Source organism: Patagioenas fasciata, chromosome 8, assembly GCF_037038585.1.
Source record: "Patagioenas fasciata isolate bPatFas1 chromosome 8, bPatFas1.hap1, whole genome shotgun sequence".
NCBI classification, from domain to species: domain Eukaryota; kingdom Metazoa; phylum Chordata; class Aves; order Columbiformes; family Columbidae; genus Patagioenas; species Patagioenas fasciata.
Genome location: NC_092527.1, coordinates 24,493,714 through 24,513,507, shown reverse-complemented (window position 1 = coordinate 24,513,507; position 19,794 = coordinate 24,493,714). Strand labels below are relative to the sequence as shown.

The 19,794-nt window shown below is 40.1% G+C and overlaps 1 protein-coding gene across 2 annotated transcripts in view; it reads right to left on the bottom strand.

The window, feature by feature from the left end:
- VSTM4 (V-set and transmembrane domain containing 4) overlaps positions 1-19,794 on the bottom strand; it is a 39,114-nt gene that overhangs the window by 2,999 nt on the left and 16,321 nt on the right. The window contains exons 5-8 of one of the 2 annotated variants that reach the window (XR_011740302.1): positions 16,732-16,765; positions 16,415-16,626; positions 12,222-12,322; positions 11,313-11,374 (exon numbers count right to left, since the gene is read on the bottom strand). Coding sequence is in view for 1 of the 2 variants with exons in the window: in XM_065843959.2 (XP_065700031.2) it covers positions 11,313-11,374; positions 12,222-12,322; positions 16,732-16,765 (197 nt within the window). In the remaining variant the exon portion in view is untranslated. Of the gene's footprint in view, positions 1-11,312; positions 11,375-12,221; positions 12,323-16,414; positions 16,627-16,731; positions 16,766-19,794 lie in introns of those variants that run through there. The other variant, XM_065843959.2, reaches the window with a different exon arrangement.

Here is a 19,794-nt window from a genome sequence, read left to right as displayed (position 1 = left end):
CTCCACTCACAATACCTCTCATTATGTTTGTTAACAGAACCAAAAAATGCCTTAAAGATATGCAGAAGAAACCAAAAATGGATAGAATTAAGTTACTGTAATTCCAAAGGGATTTTGTCAATTTTTTTCATGCTATAGATGAGTGCAGAGTTTAGGACAAAAGCCATAACAGCAAAGCCATCTGCTGTATTGGTTGAGGTTTATAGTTCAGACTATAAAGCTTAGCTAAGAGAGACATTATCAAGAAAATTTACTGAACAAATTTAATGCAAGTGACAGAAGAGTTGCCTACTGCTATTGGGGACTTCATCCAGAACTCAGAGTGGTGCCTTGGAGGACAAAACTCTTGTCTCTTGTTCTTTTGTGTGTGTGGCTCGTTAGTTGGGTGTGGGTTGTTCATATCAAATTCACCTCAGAAAATGTAGCGACAAACTCAAGAGTTGCTGTGGAATTCTATAGTACTTGAAATGGATTTTAGTTCAACTGTGGAAGATTAAAGCCTGTGCTCCCTGAAAAAGGATGAAGTACTAAAGCTCTTTGCAAGTGAACAACTGGGGAATTTGTTCGCTGATCTTCTTGGATACCACATTCTACATGAATATAACAGTTGTTGTCAAATTTAAGCCTAAATGGGACAATTAAAGCAAAGCAAACCAAAACCATTCCAGCCATGTAAATTGTTGCAGTCACAAGACTATACCTAAGAGAGAAGGTTGCACCTCTGAGACCAGAAAAGTCTTTGCCAGTTGTGAAGTGAAAACTGACTCTAAGTTCATAAACCACGATTTTTCCATACAGTAGTTAAATGTTATAATGAAAAATATTCTCTAATACCAAGAGTTTCCTTTATGCCTTATTTACTGCTATTTATTCATTTCTGATTCAACATAAATGATTCCTGTTTCCTTGAAATGTGTTTGAGTAATTAATATGTTATCCTCTGGCTGAAAAGATAAACATCTAACATCCTCTGCAATCAGTCCCTGTGCTCCCCTGCTTCCTGTCTTTTGCACTGCCCCGAAGTCCTCCCCTTTGCCTTGACAGTTGCTCACACTCTGCATTTCAGATTGTATACCTCTGGGTGTATTAGTTTACACTTTTCCAGCATTAGTTTAATCTTCTTTTTTTCTCTGCAGATCTGATCCTGAAATACTTTGTGCAGCTGCTGCTGCTGTAAGTGATGTAACAGAAGGCAGTTGATCTGTACACGTGAGTAAAAGCCTTTTGCGGGGCTAACTGCAGGACTGTAACCTTTGCATTTGATTATTCACACACAGTCTTCCCTCCCCGCCCCTCTTGCACAGGTAGTCCTATTTGATCTCAGCTTCTGGTCCTCATTTGCTGTCAAATGCTGCACTGTTGATTACACAGATTACCTGCTTTTGTTGAATTACCTGGTGTAATGATGTAAATGGACTTCCTGTGGATCTTACATGTAATAGAAATAAAATCACATATTTCTTTGTTCGTGTATTGGGGCTGAACTAAACCACAGTGCTTAGAAAGACTTCTGTCCTATCCTGTTAGAAAAAGCTCTTGATCAATTGCTCTGATACTTAACAAATTTTAAAATTTCCTTCTTCTTTCTATCCTGAGAGTGCTAGCTTCAGTTTCTAGATATTTAAGTTTGTTAAGTTGCCTTTTTGGGATTTCATTTTGGGATTTCAAAACTATATATGTCCATCTCTTCAGTAGGTAGTACAGAGGCTAAACACAGGAGCTAAGTTGGGCTGGACATCACAATAGCACCAGCTAATGTTGAAGATCTTTTTCTCAGTGTATGACAGCACATCTAGTCTCTGTTTGAAGGTGTTGGGAGTTTCACTGCCAACTTCAGTGGGTGTCACCTCAGACCCTAAATGCAGAATTATATACTGCATGTGAAAAGCCTCCTAAAATTAATCTGATAGAAATTTACAATCTGTTTGTCACTGCCAGAGTAAAGCACTACATTTCCTAAGACTGACCCAGTGCACCTTTTAAAGCAGAAATACTTTCATTGTTCTGTAGAAATCAAATGCTCAGGGCAAACTAAATCTGTATATGCTTTCCCCTTTGCTGTTTATTTGTATTTCGTGTTATGTTTCCATTTAGAAAATGCTGCATGTCCTAAAATAGCCAACCCAATGCCCAGCTCATGTACATTTTAGAACTAAGATTTATGAAATCATATTGGCCAGGTGTTTTATTATATTATCTCAAAATTGCATTGTTTTTCAGTGTAGATTATCTCTTTATTCTTACTTTATTCTATTATGTTTGGATATGAAAAATAACACTAGATTCCCCAAAACAGGTCATTGGGCAGTAGTGGCTGATGTGTTGCTTTCATACATTTTTATGATGTTCCTATAGTAAACATAATTTAATAAAGCCAAAACACACTAAATAAATAATTGCATCTAGAAAAGCAATAAAACCAAATAAAATTAGTACTTTCATAAGTGGAAAAGGTACTTCAATTACTGCTACAAGCAACAGCACACCATAAAATGTGTAGAATAATTTCCCTTATGCATATTTCTAGTATGTAATAATTTGATTGAAAATATGAGGAAACACACAGGAGGTTCAAAATTGTGAAGGGTATACTGTTTTCAGCAAAGGATGTGTAATAACAGTGCATGAAAGCCAACACTACTTCAAAGTACCTATGGTAGCCAGGGTTTTTTGCTCTTCTGTACTTCATTTGTCAACCATATGTTTAATTTAATCTTGCCGGTTTGTTTATCCAAAAACGTTTTTTTTTCTTTTTCTTCTTTCTTTTTTTTTTTTTTTTTTAATATCATGCAGGGAAAGAAAACTAATTCTACAATTTCATCTCTCATTTGGATTGGATAGTGTTTTGGCAGTGTAAACCTGGAACTCTGCCACTGCCTCCTTTTTGGAACAATGGTGTGACTATAATAACTGATATTATAGGTGGGATTGATATAAAGGCAGAAGAGGAAGACACAATGGATAACTGGCCACTCACCTCTCTCTTTCTATGCTGGCTCTTCATTTAGGAGGCCATTGGGATTTCTACGACTACAACATCCTTTACTGCAAAACTACATTGTTGTTCTGAAGTAATACTGAAATTATTTTTTCAAATAGAATTCTGATCCAAAGTGACATTTCTAGGTACAGTCTTTATATTGCATTTCTCTTTTCTCATCTTGGGATCACACACTTTGCAGAAATACAAATTAGGAAGACTCATCACTTTCCAGCATATCTTCTGGAAAATGCAAAATGATTCCTCTTCCAGATTTCTTCCAGTTTAATTTTAGTTTATTCCAGTCACAGGGCTTCCCATGGGTGACTACATGAAAGAGTTCATTATATGAACATTTTTCTTAATAAACAATCTGCAAAGTCTATCATTTTAATATTTAAAAGAAACTAAAGTTTATATATGCATAGTTTTCTTTTTATTTGGTTTATCCAGGATGTAAATGTACTAGAAATTACCTAGCAGGGTTGGGTTTTTAATGAAAATTATTCTGACTTTTATGTCATCATTACCAAGAATGTCAATTTTGCTTTTTCTAGGCTTAGCTGATTTGTTTCATGGCAGCGTAAAGGGTGTTTATTGTGAGCACTGTCAGACTGAACGTTCGTAAAGTTTAAACTAAGATCACGTTTATCCAAATTTGTAATTAGGTGTGAAGCAAACAAACAAATAATAACCTCAGAAATTTAACTTGACTGGAAAAAGAACTAATGCCAGCTTGCACTCATAGACTGCTGCAGTCTCACTGTTCCATGACAGCACCAGTTGTCCTGAAGATGACAAAATGAATGTGAATTTCTTATTTAAAAAAAAAAAAAAAAAATCCCCAGATTCTAATTTACTATAAAAAACAAGCAGAAAAGGGCTTACTTCCAAATTCACATCAGTCCTAAGTATTTTAGTGACTATTGCTACAGACATTTGCATTTGGAATTCAGCATCTCTATGACAGCATGTGATGGAATTTTTGTTTGGGATATGATGCAAAATTACATTAACATGCAACTAGGGCAAGAAAATTATGTTTATAGACAGAACTGAATTTCTGTCTCTGAGTTTTCTGCATTTAATAAGCATATGTCCCAAGTTCTAGGTCAGAACTTCGTAATATTTTTAGTAGCTCAGATTTCCTGCAGCAACTCTTGAAAATGAAACCCCACCCTCACTGGCATGCCCTGTGCTCGTGGGTGAATGGACTGGGTCAGCAAGAATAAAACCTTCCCAATTATGCATACATTTACTGGTCTGATTGCCAGTACATGGCAAATTGCCACCTCTGAACTGGCCACACTGTGCCATTTCGTGCACATGGTGGTGCCAGGGATATGCTGTAGGAAATGCAAATGGGAAAGGTAACAGAGTCAAGAGGTGGTGGCGAAGTTTGATCCAGTCTCTAGGAATTACACTTCTCTTCAGGATACTCCACAGCACAAAGCAAGCAGCCCTGCCCCCATGCCATGATGTAGCCCTTTCTTAGCAAGCACATGTTGGAACTACTCTTCCTTTCTCTTGCAAAGGCCAAACTTGTCTTTTTGGCCTTTTCCCTTTCATATTTGAGATATATCGTGTTTTATATTCAGCTCCACAAGAAAAATGTGGATACTGTTCAGATGGCACATCTCAGGAGCATCCTGTGTCACTGCCTGAGCACACTCAGGAAGTGTCTATAAAGGGCTGTTCAGGCCAATTGGATGGGCTTTGGCCACAGGGACAGATTGTTGCTTCTTTCTGAATGAATGCCCAGAAGGCAGGAAACTGCATACTGTGTGCAACCTAAGGAAAAGGGGCTAGCCCATCTTCTGCTCTGCATATCTCCTTTCCATAAGTATCTCTTGTTTGAAGCTCTGGGAGGGGATGGAGTATGGCTGCCAGCTTGGCTATCACTGGAGGGTCAGCTACAGAGGTGAAGGCAAGAGTGTGCTGAAGCGAAGATTCACCACATATGGCGGACAGGCTGGAACTCCCTTGTCCAGGTAGCATAGCTGTATTTTTCTAATATACACTAGAAAACTGCCCTCTCCAGAGTGTATGGTCTTTCTTGTGCTGGAATCAGTAGTGTTCCTCAGGGCCATAGGTAACACACTCAAACCCTACGGACTTCAGTGGGATGGCTCCCTCATTGAGGTAGTAACTTAGGAATCAGGAAAATGCTTTTTTCTCTTTAGAGCTTTGGGTGTTTACCAATGTCAGTGTCTTGATTGCAGGAAGAAAGCCAGAGATTCCCCTGGAAAAGAGGAACTTCAAAAATTACTTCTGCAGAACTTCGTGAAAAATTGAAGCTACGTCTGCAAGGTTAGTTATCCCCTAGAAATGCAACTGCTGGCCAGTAAGAGTGCTGAAACATCAAGGGAGCCATTGTCTTCTCAGTGCCAATGCTGAAAAATACAACATTGGAAAAAAAAGACAGTAGGAAGTATGACTTTTAGTGGCACTATCAATTAAAAAGGACAGGTTGACAGGTTCTTTCCACTAAGTTGCCTATTTATTCATCCCAAGAGTAAAAAAATACTTCCCAGACTCCCTGGAAAAAATATCTACAACAATTTGTGAAGTCTCTTTCAGCATTACATCTAAATTTTGCTCTTGAATCCCACAGAAGTTATGACAACTAACTCACGGACAAAGATGATTTACTAAGTCCTGTTGAATTATTTTATTATAAAGAAGCAGAATCCCACAAATCTAGGGCAGGTAGTGACTTTAAGGGCTGAACTAGTTCATCTTCCTAACAAAATTAAAAATATCTGGCAGAGGTTTGTCCAGCCTGTTTTAACAGCTTTTGGGGAAGAGCATCCTCACCTTTGCTAATGCTTGATTGCTTTTACAGTTGCAGAGATATTCCTAGATCCAAAACAAACATTACTGGAAATATGGCTGATTTCTTATCCTTCAAAAAGGCCCAAGGAGGTAATTAAAGGTTTTCAGTTTTCCGGTGACACTTTGATTACTCCAAATGTGTCATCACAGAAAAATCATCTGCTGTGGGATTTTGTAAGCACATAGGTCTTGGCAAGAGATTGTATGTATTTATACAAACTGTTTCTTCTTGGGGGTAGAGATAACAACCTGTGATCTGAATGGGAAAGTAGGCATAACTCAGCAGTTCTGAATATGTTGTGTTCCGAGTGTCAACCTGAATGTGTAAATTATACTCATGATCCTATAAAAATCTCACATCCTAAGGAGAGACTGAAAAAAAAAAAGTTCACCATTTCTTTGTTTATCATATGAACAATGTTACTTGAAGTCTGTGGAGATCAATGATGCCTTAAGAAACTGGCAACTTAAATCATCACCTATTGTTACAGGTTGTAGAAGAAACAACTCTTCTAACAGAGGGTGGCATAGCTTTTCATTTAAAATCATCCAGGAGAAAGGAAGACTTGATTGTTTCTAGATACAGAATTCACAAATTGCTGAACAAATGTATTTCAGTTCCTTTTTCTTTCTCAAGGAAAGGGCTGATGGTACCGACAGGTTAAGACTAATGAGGAATCCTACTAGCTGTGCAAAAAACTGACTAACCTACCTTTCAATTATAGCTAGCTTGATGTGTATGGTATAAGACTGGTTTGAATGATATAGTGTTTAATTGTAAGATGAAAAAGAAGACATGGAAAAAAATCTGTCCATTGGGTACAGTCTTGCAATGTGTAAATTTGGTTCCAGGTTGATGTGAGACTGAAGCTGCAGGACAGCAGGCTGGAGCATCACTTAGAATGCATGAATTCCCCAGCATAAAAAAAACCCAGACCAGTTCCTTACATGTCACAGCTCTGATGTGGTAATTAGACTGCAGATAATCCACTTGCACATCTAGACCCTTTCGTAAAGGGACACCAAGGTCACTGCTTCAGATATACAGTGAGTCTGGTTGGTTTGTTGTACAATGGGAAATGCACTCTTGAAACCTGAAAGTCAAAAGGATTTTTCAGGTGAAGGAAACTCAAGCTTCCAGGCAACTATATGAGTGCCTGTCTTCATTGTTTGATTCAAGAGTACACGTAAATGTAGAAAACAGCTAAATGTACTTAAAGTCTGACTTTGCAGAGTACATACAGATGATGAGACCAAGTCACAGCCTTCCCAGTTCCATACGTGTCAAACCCATGTCAAGTTTCTGCTCCAAACAACACCCTTCTGCCTTCTAGACACAGCAGAAGCAGGGAAGCTGTCCTTTGAACGCTTGTGAATTCCAGACTTTCAGACATGTTGCTCATTACAGAGTAAGCACGCTCAGTGCAGGGACTGTCCTGACCATAAGTAAGGATGGGATTTTTAAAGCACCAGAGCAAGCTTGACCTACTCATTTCTGTTACATCTGTAAAAACTGGGAATATAGATGTCTGAGCTGGCTTTGTAAATCTCAGTATAAAGTATATAAGTGGCACCTGAAAAAGGAAGGCAAGCAGAACAAGTGCATAAGATTATGCTTTCACTCAAAGTTAATAAAATGATTTCCAGAAATTTCCCTCAGTCTTGGGTAACCATAAGCCCTGCCTGTTTCTCAAGTAGTCATCATTATCAAAAGAAAATCTCAGCGATTGTATGGTGCCAAGTCACTAGTGATCAAATCCATGCTGGCATAAAAAATGCTGTCTATGCTGTATGAGCTGTAGATAGAAGGATGCTTCTCTTAAATAGCTCAGCTATGGTCACTCTGCTTCAGAAGTTACACAGGACCAATATGTGTCCTGTGGTGGGTAACAAGAGAAGCCAGATACTTTCCAGTCAAGCAGTTAGTCAGTGTAGGAATGGCAGAAGCCAACTCTTATGTATGGCATGCTGTACATGTACAATTTGTAATATAGGATGTATCTACCTGGTTACTTATGTTAGTAGAAGCCGTATAAATCAACAGCAGAATGAAGAAGATTCCTGTCTTATCCGTGCAGGTATTCCTCCCTTTAAAAATTAGTGTGAAAACCATGAAGTCAACAAAAATTGCGCGTAAGTAAAAACTGCAGAATTTGGTCTAGCCTGAAGTCACGTCCTTTCCATTTGCTCCAGTGAATCACACAGGAGCTCATAAGCTTGGTGGTGCAAACCTTCATGAAAAGGCATTGAAACCTTTTCATTTAGATGATGTTCTATAACTGACACTCTTGGGCTGTGACAACTAATCTCTAGGAGGCAATCAAAGGCTTACCAGAAAATTTGGTTGAGGAAGTGTAAGATTTATGTCTACCAACTCAAAGGGCTAAGTACTTAAGGCTGTAGCAGAACAGCCCTTAGAGAGCAGAATTTGTGGGCCCCCAGAATTTTCTTCTTCTTAATGACTCTCTGTGCTTCTTGCATGCTATAAAAAACATCCCTTTTTGCATTTCAGTATCTCTATTTCCTTTGATCGGTACACATTTCTCATTGATGCTAATAGAGAATGACACTGACGGGGAATATTTTTGCAACAAAGGGAGCATAGAATTGTTATTCGGGCTAAAGCAAAAGCAATATGACTTAAGCAGAGGTTTTTTTAAGGCTTTACTCAAGGCTGTGCAATTGAACATGATATTAGGCTTTCTCTCTCTTTTTTTTTTTTTTAATTTTCATCAAGATTATGTCCATATTTTATCCAGGTTATTGTGTTCTTGTAAAATTATACTGCAACCCACTCTAGCATGTTAACAAAAGAAAATCTCTAGCTTATTATAAACATCTTTCAAGAAACCAGAAACACATGTCCTCTGGAAATCATTTTGCTGGTATTTAGGTTATTACAAAAAATTTCCCAAAACACTGGAATTGTTTTGTAATGTTTTCTTATACTCTAGCTTGTTTGCTTTGGTTTGCTAGAATATTCTCTTGGTGCCCCAGTGTGGTACCTTCCTTGGGTTGCACAGGGAAGCTGCAGAAGAAGTCTGAGTCTGTCTTTGTGGTGAGAATTACCTAGTAACTATGTATGTGCCACCAGTGAAAAAGGACCCAGTGCAGACACCAGCTGTGCAATAATTACAGTTGGAAAGAAAAAATTCTTTTATCCTGCAGAGATTTGGCAAGATGACAGTAGTATTTTTCTGCCCCAAAGCAGACTGAAAATTTTAAATCCAAGAAATTTTTGACAATTGAAAAAATGGGACAGCAAGTACGCTGAGAATCAATGAAATGTTTCATTTAGATGAATTGGATATGTCTTTTTCTCTGTAATTATTATCATTTTGTATCTTTGTTGAAACTTCTTTCACTTCAGTTAATTTCCTCACTGAAAATAATTTAAAAGCAGAAAAAAAAATTCTGAGAATACTAAAACATAGAGGAGTTTAGCCAACTGTGTTATAAAGGGAGGCAAAAGCAGCAGAAATGAGAAACAGTTCTAGGGGGTGTCTTGCCCAGCTTCTGAATGTGGCTTATAGACCAACTTAGCTTTAGTTTACTTTGCCCTTTAAAGAAGTGCTAGTTGAGTTTGAGTCTTGCAAATTGTTTGGATAATATTTGTTAGATTACTTTTTGACTTAAAACTAACTCACATCCATAGATTGTGTGTTTTCTGCAGGCTGCAATGTCTCTCCAGATGCACTCTGAGGTGAAATATGAAAGGCAGAAGAACAGCGCCAGACTCGAGTCTGACAGCAAGGCATTAAAACTGAGTCTGCTGGATGCACACAGCGTGCAGATCCTCTGTCATGCTAGGGAAGACAAAGCTGATTTCATTGTTTGGAAAGGCTTTATTCCTGTTTACCTCCAAAGGATTTAAACCTTGATTGGGTTTGTGTAGCAGGAAGGGAAGAGACAACAGCTATTTGTGGCCCATATCCTTGGATTTATTCCAGAAAAAAAAAGCATCTGGAGACAGATTTACTTCAAGTTCAGCATGTGTTGATGTGCTTTATTGACCTGCAGGAAGAGTCTGAGTGTTTTAACCGATGAGAGCTTTTCCTTGGAGGGCTGAAGACTATTTCTGATGTAGCTGCGTGACTGGGCACAGTGCGTAGCGCAGTGTGTGCGGCAAAAGGTGACTGTCATCCCCTGATGCTGAGTGGTCTCATCTCTTTTTGTCCTCTCATTATAGCTTTGGCTGAACACAATTACGTACACAGATATGAGATTTTCTTCACAGACTTTTAAAACTCCTTTTCCTCCTCTACTGAAAGCTGGCCTGCATGAGCAGACCCTGGCCAAGATGCAATCCCTGCAGGACCAGCAGAGGAGTGGTGAGCTCCATACCCACACAGCAGTGTTGCCTAAGACAGGGGTGTCAAACTCATTTTCACAGGGGGCCACATCAGCCTTGTGGTTGCCTCCAAAGGGCCAAATGCAATTTTAGGACTGTATAAATGTAGAAGTAGTTGGCCTAAGCTAAAGCTGAGCTGTTCTGAAGTCACCTGGCATTATGTCCAGGTATCCTTGGTTGTACCCTGACCATATTTAAAAGGGCATGGAATATTTACTGACAATTGGTGGGAAGATTCCCAGTCCTAATCCTTACCTGAAAGTGAAGCCATCACAGAGGAATTTGGGTTAGTCACATAGCCTAACTTTGGGCACTCACCTTTACCTAAGTTAGGGAGTTAGTCATCCTGGGATCTCTCTATAACCAGAGAAGGGAGAAAGGATTCCCAAAAGGCAATTCAAAACATCTAGTCCGAACTAGTAGGAGCATCGGGTTCCTATTCTAACTCATCTCTCTTTCTACTGAATATATAGGGAACCTAACAGTCCATCCTCTTTATATAGGCAGCTGAAAATAGTTGGTATAAAACTCCATTACGCCTGGATGTCTTGTCCTGGTATGGCTTTGTTATTAAAGCAGAGAAACATCTCTCCATCTATTTGATTTGTCTGGAGAATATCCACAGGAGTTTTTTTCATACAGGAACTCATATCCAATAGAAATTGCCATGTGAGTTTTTCTTTTCCTTAGTATGAGCTATCTACATACATCTCATTCCTGCAGCTTCAGTTATTCCGAACTTACATCACTGTACAGCAGAAACTGGTCCCCTATTTCTGACTTGAAAAGTCTCAAAAGCAGTGTGACCACTGTGGTTGTGATTCTGTCAGTAACTGGCATTTTTTTCCAAAGCATCAGCTGCCAGGAGCATGTGAGAATCAATAGCCGGTTTCATTTAAGAACAGGCTAAATTTGTAGACATGATGACCGCTAGAAAGCTGGAAAACATAATCCAGTGTAACCTAATGCTCAAAATGAAAAGAGCCAAGACAATTCATCACTTGAAAAAGTATTACTTAGAAAAAAAGGACTTGTATGATCTTTAAGGCAATTTATAGTTTCTGAACCTTAAGTTCTGGCAACATTACAGCAAATGTATTGAGAAAGAAGAATGCAGAGAAAATAATGTCATAGAAAATTACTTACCAGGATTAATTTTCTTTGAGGTTTCAAGAGCTTGGGCTTAGGAAAATTGTTGGCTATTGGAGCTATGGAAATAAATATTAAGGGATCATTTCATATTATCATAACTCACTGGCATTTTTAGTATACTTATTAGGAATTTATAGATTATATATTAATAGCAGATTAGGAGCAAATACATGTGCTTATACCAGACTTCAACTGCATTTCAGGTAACACATTTTACAATGAATCATAAGGCTTATGGATTAGAAAAATTCATAAGATTAAAGAATCTGATATGCAAAACATGCTGTTAGTGTGCAGAAGCCAGGGCAAATACACATCTTGAGATCTTGTCATCAAACACACAGTAAACTTTCCATTCCTTTCCCTCCTCTCTCCCAGTGGCTCAGCACTGGCAGTAGCATTTGGAAAGTATGCCCAAGAGTTTGCATGCTTGACCCTGGAAGCAATAGCAAATGCTCTTCAAAAGTGAGGTTTCCCAGAGGCTGATCTTTATCTGCTCAGCTTGCTCAAGTTCTCAAGTGCACCTGCAATTTTAAGAGTGCAATGTGGTGTCTTCTGTCAAGTCTATCCCCAACATGGTTTCATCTTGCCTGACTTTAACCTTCTGTTTGAGCAGGGTGAATATTGCTTCAGAGGTTCCTCTCTCTCCTCTGACTAGTGGGAGCTGAGACCACTTGCCTGGGCTTGGTGAGTAGCTTTTCAACAGCTAAAGCTGCAGGGAGGTGAGAGCCTGGTCCCAGCAGCAGGCATGGGCCATTGCAGCCTCCACCGATGGGTGCGAGCACAGGTCACCTCCCAGGCAGAGTCAGCAGAGAAGTGCAGGAGCCCTGAGATCCCTTGCTCTGCTGTCTCTCTGTGGTTGTGCTCAGGATTTGAAATACCTCTGCACCTGTGTTTTCATACCTTTTGCTGGGATGGCTGGTGGCTGCTCCTCTTTCTTTTTCTTTACCTTCTTGGGCTGTAGAGGGGACATGCTTGTTACACTGGTAACTGTCTCCCCGGAGCTGCAAAGCAGAGACCCATAGGTGAGGAAAAACTGAAGGCAATGGGGGGAAAGATAGTTTGTGCCAGTGAGTTCATGCAAACACATCACCTTGCATTTGTGAGAGTCCCTGCTCAAAAACTTGGGTTTTGACCTGGGAATATAATGGAAAACATCTTACAGGGGTTGGAAATGCTCTGATCTGTCCTGGCACAGAAAATGCAAAGTGATGGGTTTAAAAAATACTAATTTCATAGCAGCTGTTCCTTAAAAAATGTATGACCCCACTGCTGCACCCAGGATGAGCTTGTACCCTTCTGTCCTTGAGGGCAAGAGGCACAGATGGGTCAGGTGATTTGCATAAGCTCACTCATGAAGCACTTGGCAAAGCAAAATCTTCAGTGCAATTTCTGGGCTAAGACTGGCTGCGTGGCCAGGAGGACATGCAGCATGCCTTCAGACAGTTCACAAACCCACACTTGAAAAAAAAAAAACTTTATAAAGGAGGCTGGTGTGGTCAGTGCGCATAAAATGGAGAAATAGTGCCCCAAACTCTTGAGCGCTTTGCATTCTCCAGTAGATCCATGCTGAAAAGCTCTAGTAGGTATGGAAGAGTACAAATTACATTATAAACAGATTCCTGTCCTAAAGGGCTTCTGTGTTTGCACTGTCTCAAATTGTTCCTCTCCGGGTTCTTTTACATAGTGAAACGTTATATTAATCAAATAAAATACTCAAAGTGGGCAAAGTCCTAATGAAAGTTACGATGTCTCAGCTATTGCCCACACAAAATAACAAAATAGTAGACATTATAATTTTACATAGTTGTTAATCCAAATGAATGTCACTACCACTGGTAAAATCACTATGGATTTACACTTGTGGAGATTACAAAAAAACTCTGGTTTGCTGATTTTCCTGAGTTTGGTTCCATGTACTCAGTCCAAAACGTATGTTTGCAGCCAAACTTTTTTTAAAGTGTTTGAAAGGTAAAATATTTGCAAGATTTATAAATAAATCACATCGATTGTGTAAACTGAGGTTTCTATTAAAATTATATGCCTACACTATTGTGAACCTATCCCACAATAGCCATTTGTTTCTACATTAAAATCAAACCATTAAATTGTTTAAAACTGCACTGCCTAGCTCCAGTGCCCAAACACATCAAACTGCGAAGAGCAAAGAGTACCAAAATGAGGACAAGAATGAATATTTAATGTGTTTCATTTTAATAATCCAGGGTCATTAAGGCAGATGTATAGCTTAAAAATACTATCATACTGATACAGATACTTTACGCACAATATATGAAAAGGCTTAGTGTCAATTAATTGCGTTAGTTATTACTCTTGCTTTGCCACTGAAAAAGTGAAGCTACAGAGAAACGTATTCGTAGTTTACAATTTTCTTTTAAATGCCAAGGCCAAACAGGGTTAACTAATTCTGAGAGATACAATAACTGTACTTGCTCTCTTAGAACTGAGCTCCTCAAACCAAACAAGGAGGCTCAGAAAGGACTCCTTGGCTCCCAAACACTGTCTCTTTGTGAGCTTGCCTTGTTCAATGTCTAAAAGGGAAGTTGGTTTTTTATCTCACTCCAGCTCCTCCTCCAGCCTCCTGGCTTCCATTTCAACAGTGTCACATTGTGCATTTCTTGAAGGATCTGATGAGTTTTTAAAGAGCAATAAAAAGACAGGAGTTTGGGGCTAAAACCTGTGGAAGGTGTTTAACAACCATGGCACCAGAACAGCAGTTTCCCTGGAGGTCGTGGGTGGTATTTCTGGAACATACTGTCTCAAGACCTGGCAAACTGCTGCAATTTTGGGCTTTACTGTCCTTATTAGAGTCAAGGATATGTGACTTTTACTGTGATTGCATAGGTCAGCTATTCCCTCTTGTCAGCAGGGGGATGACAAAAAATTCACCCCAGTGAACCGAGAGCTGCTTTGATGTTTTCCAAACAGGGGATCTGGTGAGAAGGTGCCAAGGGAGGCCTGGGTACTTTTGACTCTGGCTCAACCTGGCAAAATTTGCTCCTATACCATTAGATCTGCACCATGGAACCAAGGTGTGAGATGGACAGCTTTCTGAGGTGAACACTTTTTTCATCCCAAATGATTTGTCTCCAGAAAAGTAGTCACTGAAGGACTGGAGAGTTGAAGCCAAAACAAATAAATAAAAGACAGAAAAAAAGAATTCCTGTTTTCAAAGCTATACCTCCTGGGGGTTTCTGGATCTGAAAACAGACAAAATGAGCTAATAACAAGGACGATAATAAGAAGGAGGATATTTAAAGAAAAGAAAACCCCAGAAAATGGAATTAGGTGGTTTGTAAAACCCGAAATAACTGTACTTTTTATTTAGGTATTTATTTTAAAAATGTGGGAAAGAACTGGGTTTTGGTTAACTCATTTTTTTCCTTAATGTTCTATTGGTCAAGTAGCAAACCAAAACCCAAGCATTTGCTTTGCTCTACTCAGAAAATCTGGATTTCATTTTCTACCAAAGACATTTTGTAAGACCTGGGGCAAATCACTTAGCCCTTTGTGTTTCAGATTCCAATTAAGTAAAAACACCATTATGATGCCAAGACATGAAAAATTGTAAGATGCTTAGGTATTACTGCGGTGGGGGTACAAGACGTTTCTTAGAGACTGGACTATTAATGTAATTTTGAAACTGGATTCTGCTCTGGGTTTGAAATATCACTAAGGGAGTTGAAGATGAGCCTCTCTAATCAAGCCTGAGTTTTGCACAGTGTAGTCATTTTGACTGGCAAGAATCTCCTGCAAATTAGTTCTTTAGTTTGGCCTAATGGAAATTTAGACACTGGGTTTTGGGTCTAAATGTGTTGAACTAAGTTGCAAGACAAGGAATACACAGGTGAAGAAAAGTGATTTCAAAGGAAGTAATGGTTTGTGTTTTCAGCAATGGGTAGAAAATAAATGCTACCAAGTGTGAAACACAGCCAAAATTATAAAGCTGGTAACATTCTCACAGCTGTTTAATTTTAAAGCCCTGAAGTCAACGCACTTTAGACATGCATTTGTGGGATCAGGGCTTTTATTAGCATAACTTGCCATTCTGAGATACAAGAAACTTCATTTTTATCCATATAGTCATATATTTCTTCCACTTTCAGAGATTCTGTTTTACAGTGAATAAATAATTTTGTCTTTTTTTTCCCTGCTATTCAGCCTACTTAGTGTTTGCAGTAGTATCACTACCACATCATGTATGCCCAGAAAGGCATATTGTGTATTATGAGTCTTTTTATCTGACTGCTCTGCTCCATTTGTTGTTGTTATTGTTGTTGTTGTTGTAATTCCAGCTTTGTCCCAGCAGCTAATAAAAAAGGGGAAAGAGAAAACATCCATGGAAAAATTAAAACTGCTGAGCTGTCTCTGTAAATTTTTGGTGTGGTGCAATAGCTGGTCAGGGTCACAGAACAAAGATCTTTCCATGAATAACATGAAAATTTCAGTTTGTACTGACCTCTCCTGAACTCTGTTGCTTTGTTGTGACTTCACTTACATCCAAGTACTGGTTAGGTTGAACACAGTGATAATCCCGTGAGAATGCACTAAAAATTGCACTAGTTGAAGATCTAAGATATGCTATGCTTGGCATTGAATCTCATAGTATCTAAAAACGATACTAAGAGAAATAGTATCTGTGATACCAAATGGTACTGGATTTAAACTACAAGGCTAGAAACACATGGTTTTGGTCACTGAAAACTGGGAAACAGCTGTTCTTGTGTGTTGTTATAAGGCATTGCTCTTTAATATTTTTTGTTTGTAAAATACTTCTGTCACCATTTATTTTTTTTGTTTGCTGAAGTTCCAGCACAACTTATATCTCAGGAAGATCATGGGATGGAAATCAGTTTTGTCACAGCCCACAATCAAAAACTTTTAGCAGCCAGTGGTATTCAATGGACAGTGATTAATGACTGCAGCAGAAGTAGAATTTTTCCCATCACTTGGAGTCTTCAGCTGGGAATAGACTATAAACCTAGAAAATCTGCTTTTGAGCCTCATTCTCTGTTCCTGGGTGCAGGAATCACTGGATAATGTGGTTTGTGTACATGGATAGTTTAAGTAATTACCATCAGGTGAAGTGTTGGGAAAACCTAGAAAGCCACACAGGATGAAAGCAGGCTTCTCCAGAGAGGAATTCAGAGCCTCAAGGACAGGCTTGTCACTGAAGCACCTGCAGGACCTATAGCTAGATAGCCCAGGTAGAACTCCTGTATCACGCACAGCAGATGTTGGCTTGCAGGCACGTTCATGACTCATGGACCAAGGACTCTTTATCCTCCTGTAGGTATTTTGGAAAACATTACTCATCTTCTTCAGCATACATAGCAAAACAAAGACAGAACTGGTGCCTTGGGTTATAGTAAAGAGAAATGTAATCTCCTACCTGTTCTGGGGGCATTTCACCAGGTAGTGCTTCACTGTTAAAGAAAAAAAAAAAAAGTGGCTTCACACCAACACAGTTTATGATTTACAGATGGGTACTGCAGATAGACCTGTGCTGCTGAGGCTGTGGAGTTGCCAGGTTATTACACCAGGAGAGCTGCTAATCATCACCATACATTACACTGTTCATTAACACGTAGTCTGTCTGACTCAAAGCCAAAGCTAGGCTTGGGAGAGGGGAATGTATCAAACAACACCAAAAATCTGCTGTGGAAGTGCTGGGCAACACACATTCCAGTGGTCAGTCCAGCCAAAAGACAGCTTGCTAAGGAAAAGCACAGCAGGCCAGTAATTTTACTTTGAAGACTTTTATTTCCCTTGTGGTGCTTCTATTTATTTCCAGAAGCCTGAAATAAACCATTCACCCACAGGACCCACTGCTGTTCCTAATGTAAGCTAGACTGCAGCTTCAGCCAGTCTACAGCTTGCGATCTACAGGTTCCTCACAAGGGGAGAAGGAGGGCCAGGCACTGACCTCTTCTCTTTGGCGACCAGTGACAGAACCCAAGGGAATGGCAGGAAGATGCACCAGAGGAGGTTTAGTTTGGACATTAGGAAAAGGTTCTTCACCCAGAGGGTGCTGGAGCACTGGAACAGGCTCCCCAGGGAGGTGTCACGGCCCCAAGCCTGACAGTGTTCAAGAAGAGACTGGACAATGCCCTCAGACATGGTGTGAACTGTGGGGTTGTCATATGCAGGGACAGGAGTTGGACTCGATGATCCTTGTGGGTCTATTCCAACTCAGGATGTTCTATGATTCTATGTCTAAGTCAGCCAAGGCAGTGGTTCCATCTACCTGTCTGGCCTTTTTTTGATGTGCAGAACAGTGGGCCTGACCCTTCAGGAGTAAGGGGATGCTCATGTACATAGCTGGCATGCTTTTGAGCATCTCTAGCTATGTATTATTCTGGTTTGCCCTACAGTTAATAAGCTTTCGAACCACAGACTGGGAAGAGCAACCACTCCTGCAACAAATGGACATAGACTTCTATCAAAACCACTGAAGATTTGCCGGTTTCAACCATTGCTGCTTCCCACAGCATCCCATAGCTGCCCTGTGCTATGGGCCAGCCCCAGCTGCAGTGCCAATCAAATCAAATCAAGGGAGCTCCTTTGGTGAGGAATTGGGTTCAGTATTACCCTTCTCATGTCAGAGGCCTGAGGTGAACCATGATCAGCTCAGGTTTCACAGACAGACACCCCAGAGGGATCATCCCCATCTTCATCTACAGAAAATCCCAACTTTTCATTCAGGTATGAGCTGCAATTTGTCCTAGGCTGGGCTGTTCTTGTACAGGGCTGGGCAGAGTTTTCCCCTTCCTCTTCACACACTTACTTGGGTGTCTGCCTCCACTCTTTGGGTGGGGTTGGGTTGTTGATGGGTGGGGTGGGGTAGATCAGATCAGATCAGATCAGATGATCCTACTTGTGGTGCTAAGGCTGAGGAACTGAAGGAGGAAGCTGGAGCTGTGGGAGAGTGGAGGAAGCTGTTGGTGTTCCTGTAGTAGGGTGACTGGAGAGATTCAGGGAGAAGCCCTGGTGGAAATTTTTCCAGCAAGGTGAGGTGATAGTTTTGGTTGTTCTGGGCCACTGACTTGGTTTTAAGGGGAAGAGCAGAGCCAGGGTTCACTTGAGGGACCTCTGAGGAAGATGTTGTGGCAACCACCTCACTGAAAGTCAAGGAAGCTGTGCCTAGAGTCTGGTTGGAAGCTTGCGGTTATGCAGAAGGACGAATGCTTTGCTGTCCCTGTCTTTAATCGTGTCCTCAAGGAAGGATGGACTTCATGATCTCGTTGCAGGTGCTTTTCATGGGAATACTAACATCTGCCTAGTCCAGCCCAGGATGGAGGTACAGAGTGCCAAGGATGGACAGGAGGTAAGAATGATTTTTGAAGAGCAATGCTTTATTCTAACAGTCTGAGAGAGCAGTGCTGTTGGCTGACAGAGTGGGTATCTTGTGGTCAGACCTTAGCCCCTGGAAGGTGTCTCTAGAGGGGCTAGAGGAGTGTTGAGGGAGCTCTTTGTGCTTTATGGTCATATGACTGAGTGGAAACAGCACCTTCCAGGGAACTGCTGCTCCTCTGGGCAGAGGTTCAGGTCTGAGCCTGCTGCCATGGCCCAGAGACTGTGGGGAGAAAAAACAAGATGGGGCTGGTACAGAAATTTTAATTTCCTGATGCTTGACTGGGTGCTGAGACAATTAATGTGGCTCTGGAAAGTACTCTGATCACGTGGCCCTCCCTGAAAGACTTGCCTGAAAATCTTACCCTTGTACACTGACTGCCTGTATGCAAAGCTTTACTCTGTTCTATTTCCATGAATCCAAAAGTTTAATGCTGCTAGTGCTTACTGCATAATATTCAAAATCTGCATAAAAATTTGGCAAAACCTGTAATTATTCAGATATTATGGTAGTGAAGAAAGGATTTAGCAGCTCAGAAGTAATTACTTTTTCTCTGTCGTATATGCTTATTCTCTATTGTATTCTATATTATTTCTATATTTAACTAGTATTTGTTCAATGTAAAGAGACCTTTTCTCCAAGCTGCTTGTATGCTTATACCAACATAAATTGCTAAAAACAAAAGCAAAATCTATCCCAATGCCTGCTCAAGAAAAAACAGGATACATAGATGTGTCTAGTGCTTGTGGCTTCAGGGTGAGTCACCATGACCAACATACTTACGTGTGGGTACTACTTTGGCACAAAACTTTTGTCATCATTTAACAGGGCAGGAAGAATAACATTGATCTTGCGTCTTCCTCTTGGCAAGCAGAGTTGTTCGTCTCAGTTCGAATCAGAGTTACTTCACTGAGAACACTGTTGGAAGGTGAAGCCACAGCCTGAAATGTGTTTGTGGTCAGGCAAGGACTTCTGTATACATGTATTTTTGGCTTACATGTCTTCTCCCTGGTGTATCTGAGTCACCCATTCCTTCATGGTATATGTGTAGAGCTGAAGAGGCAGCAAAATAACGATTCTCTCCTGTCATTAACAGGACAA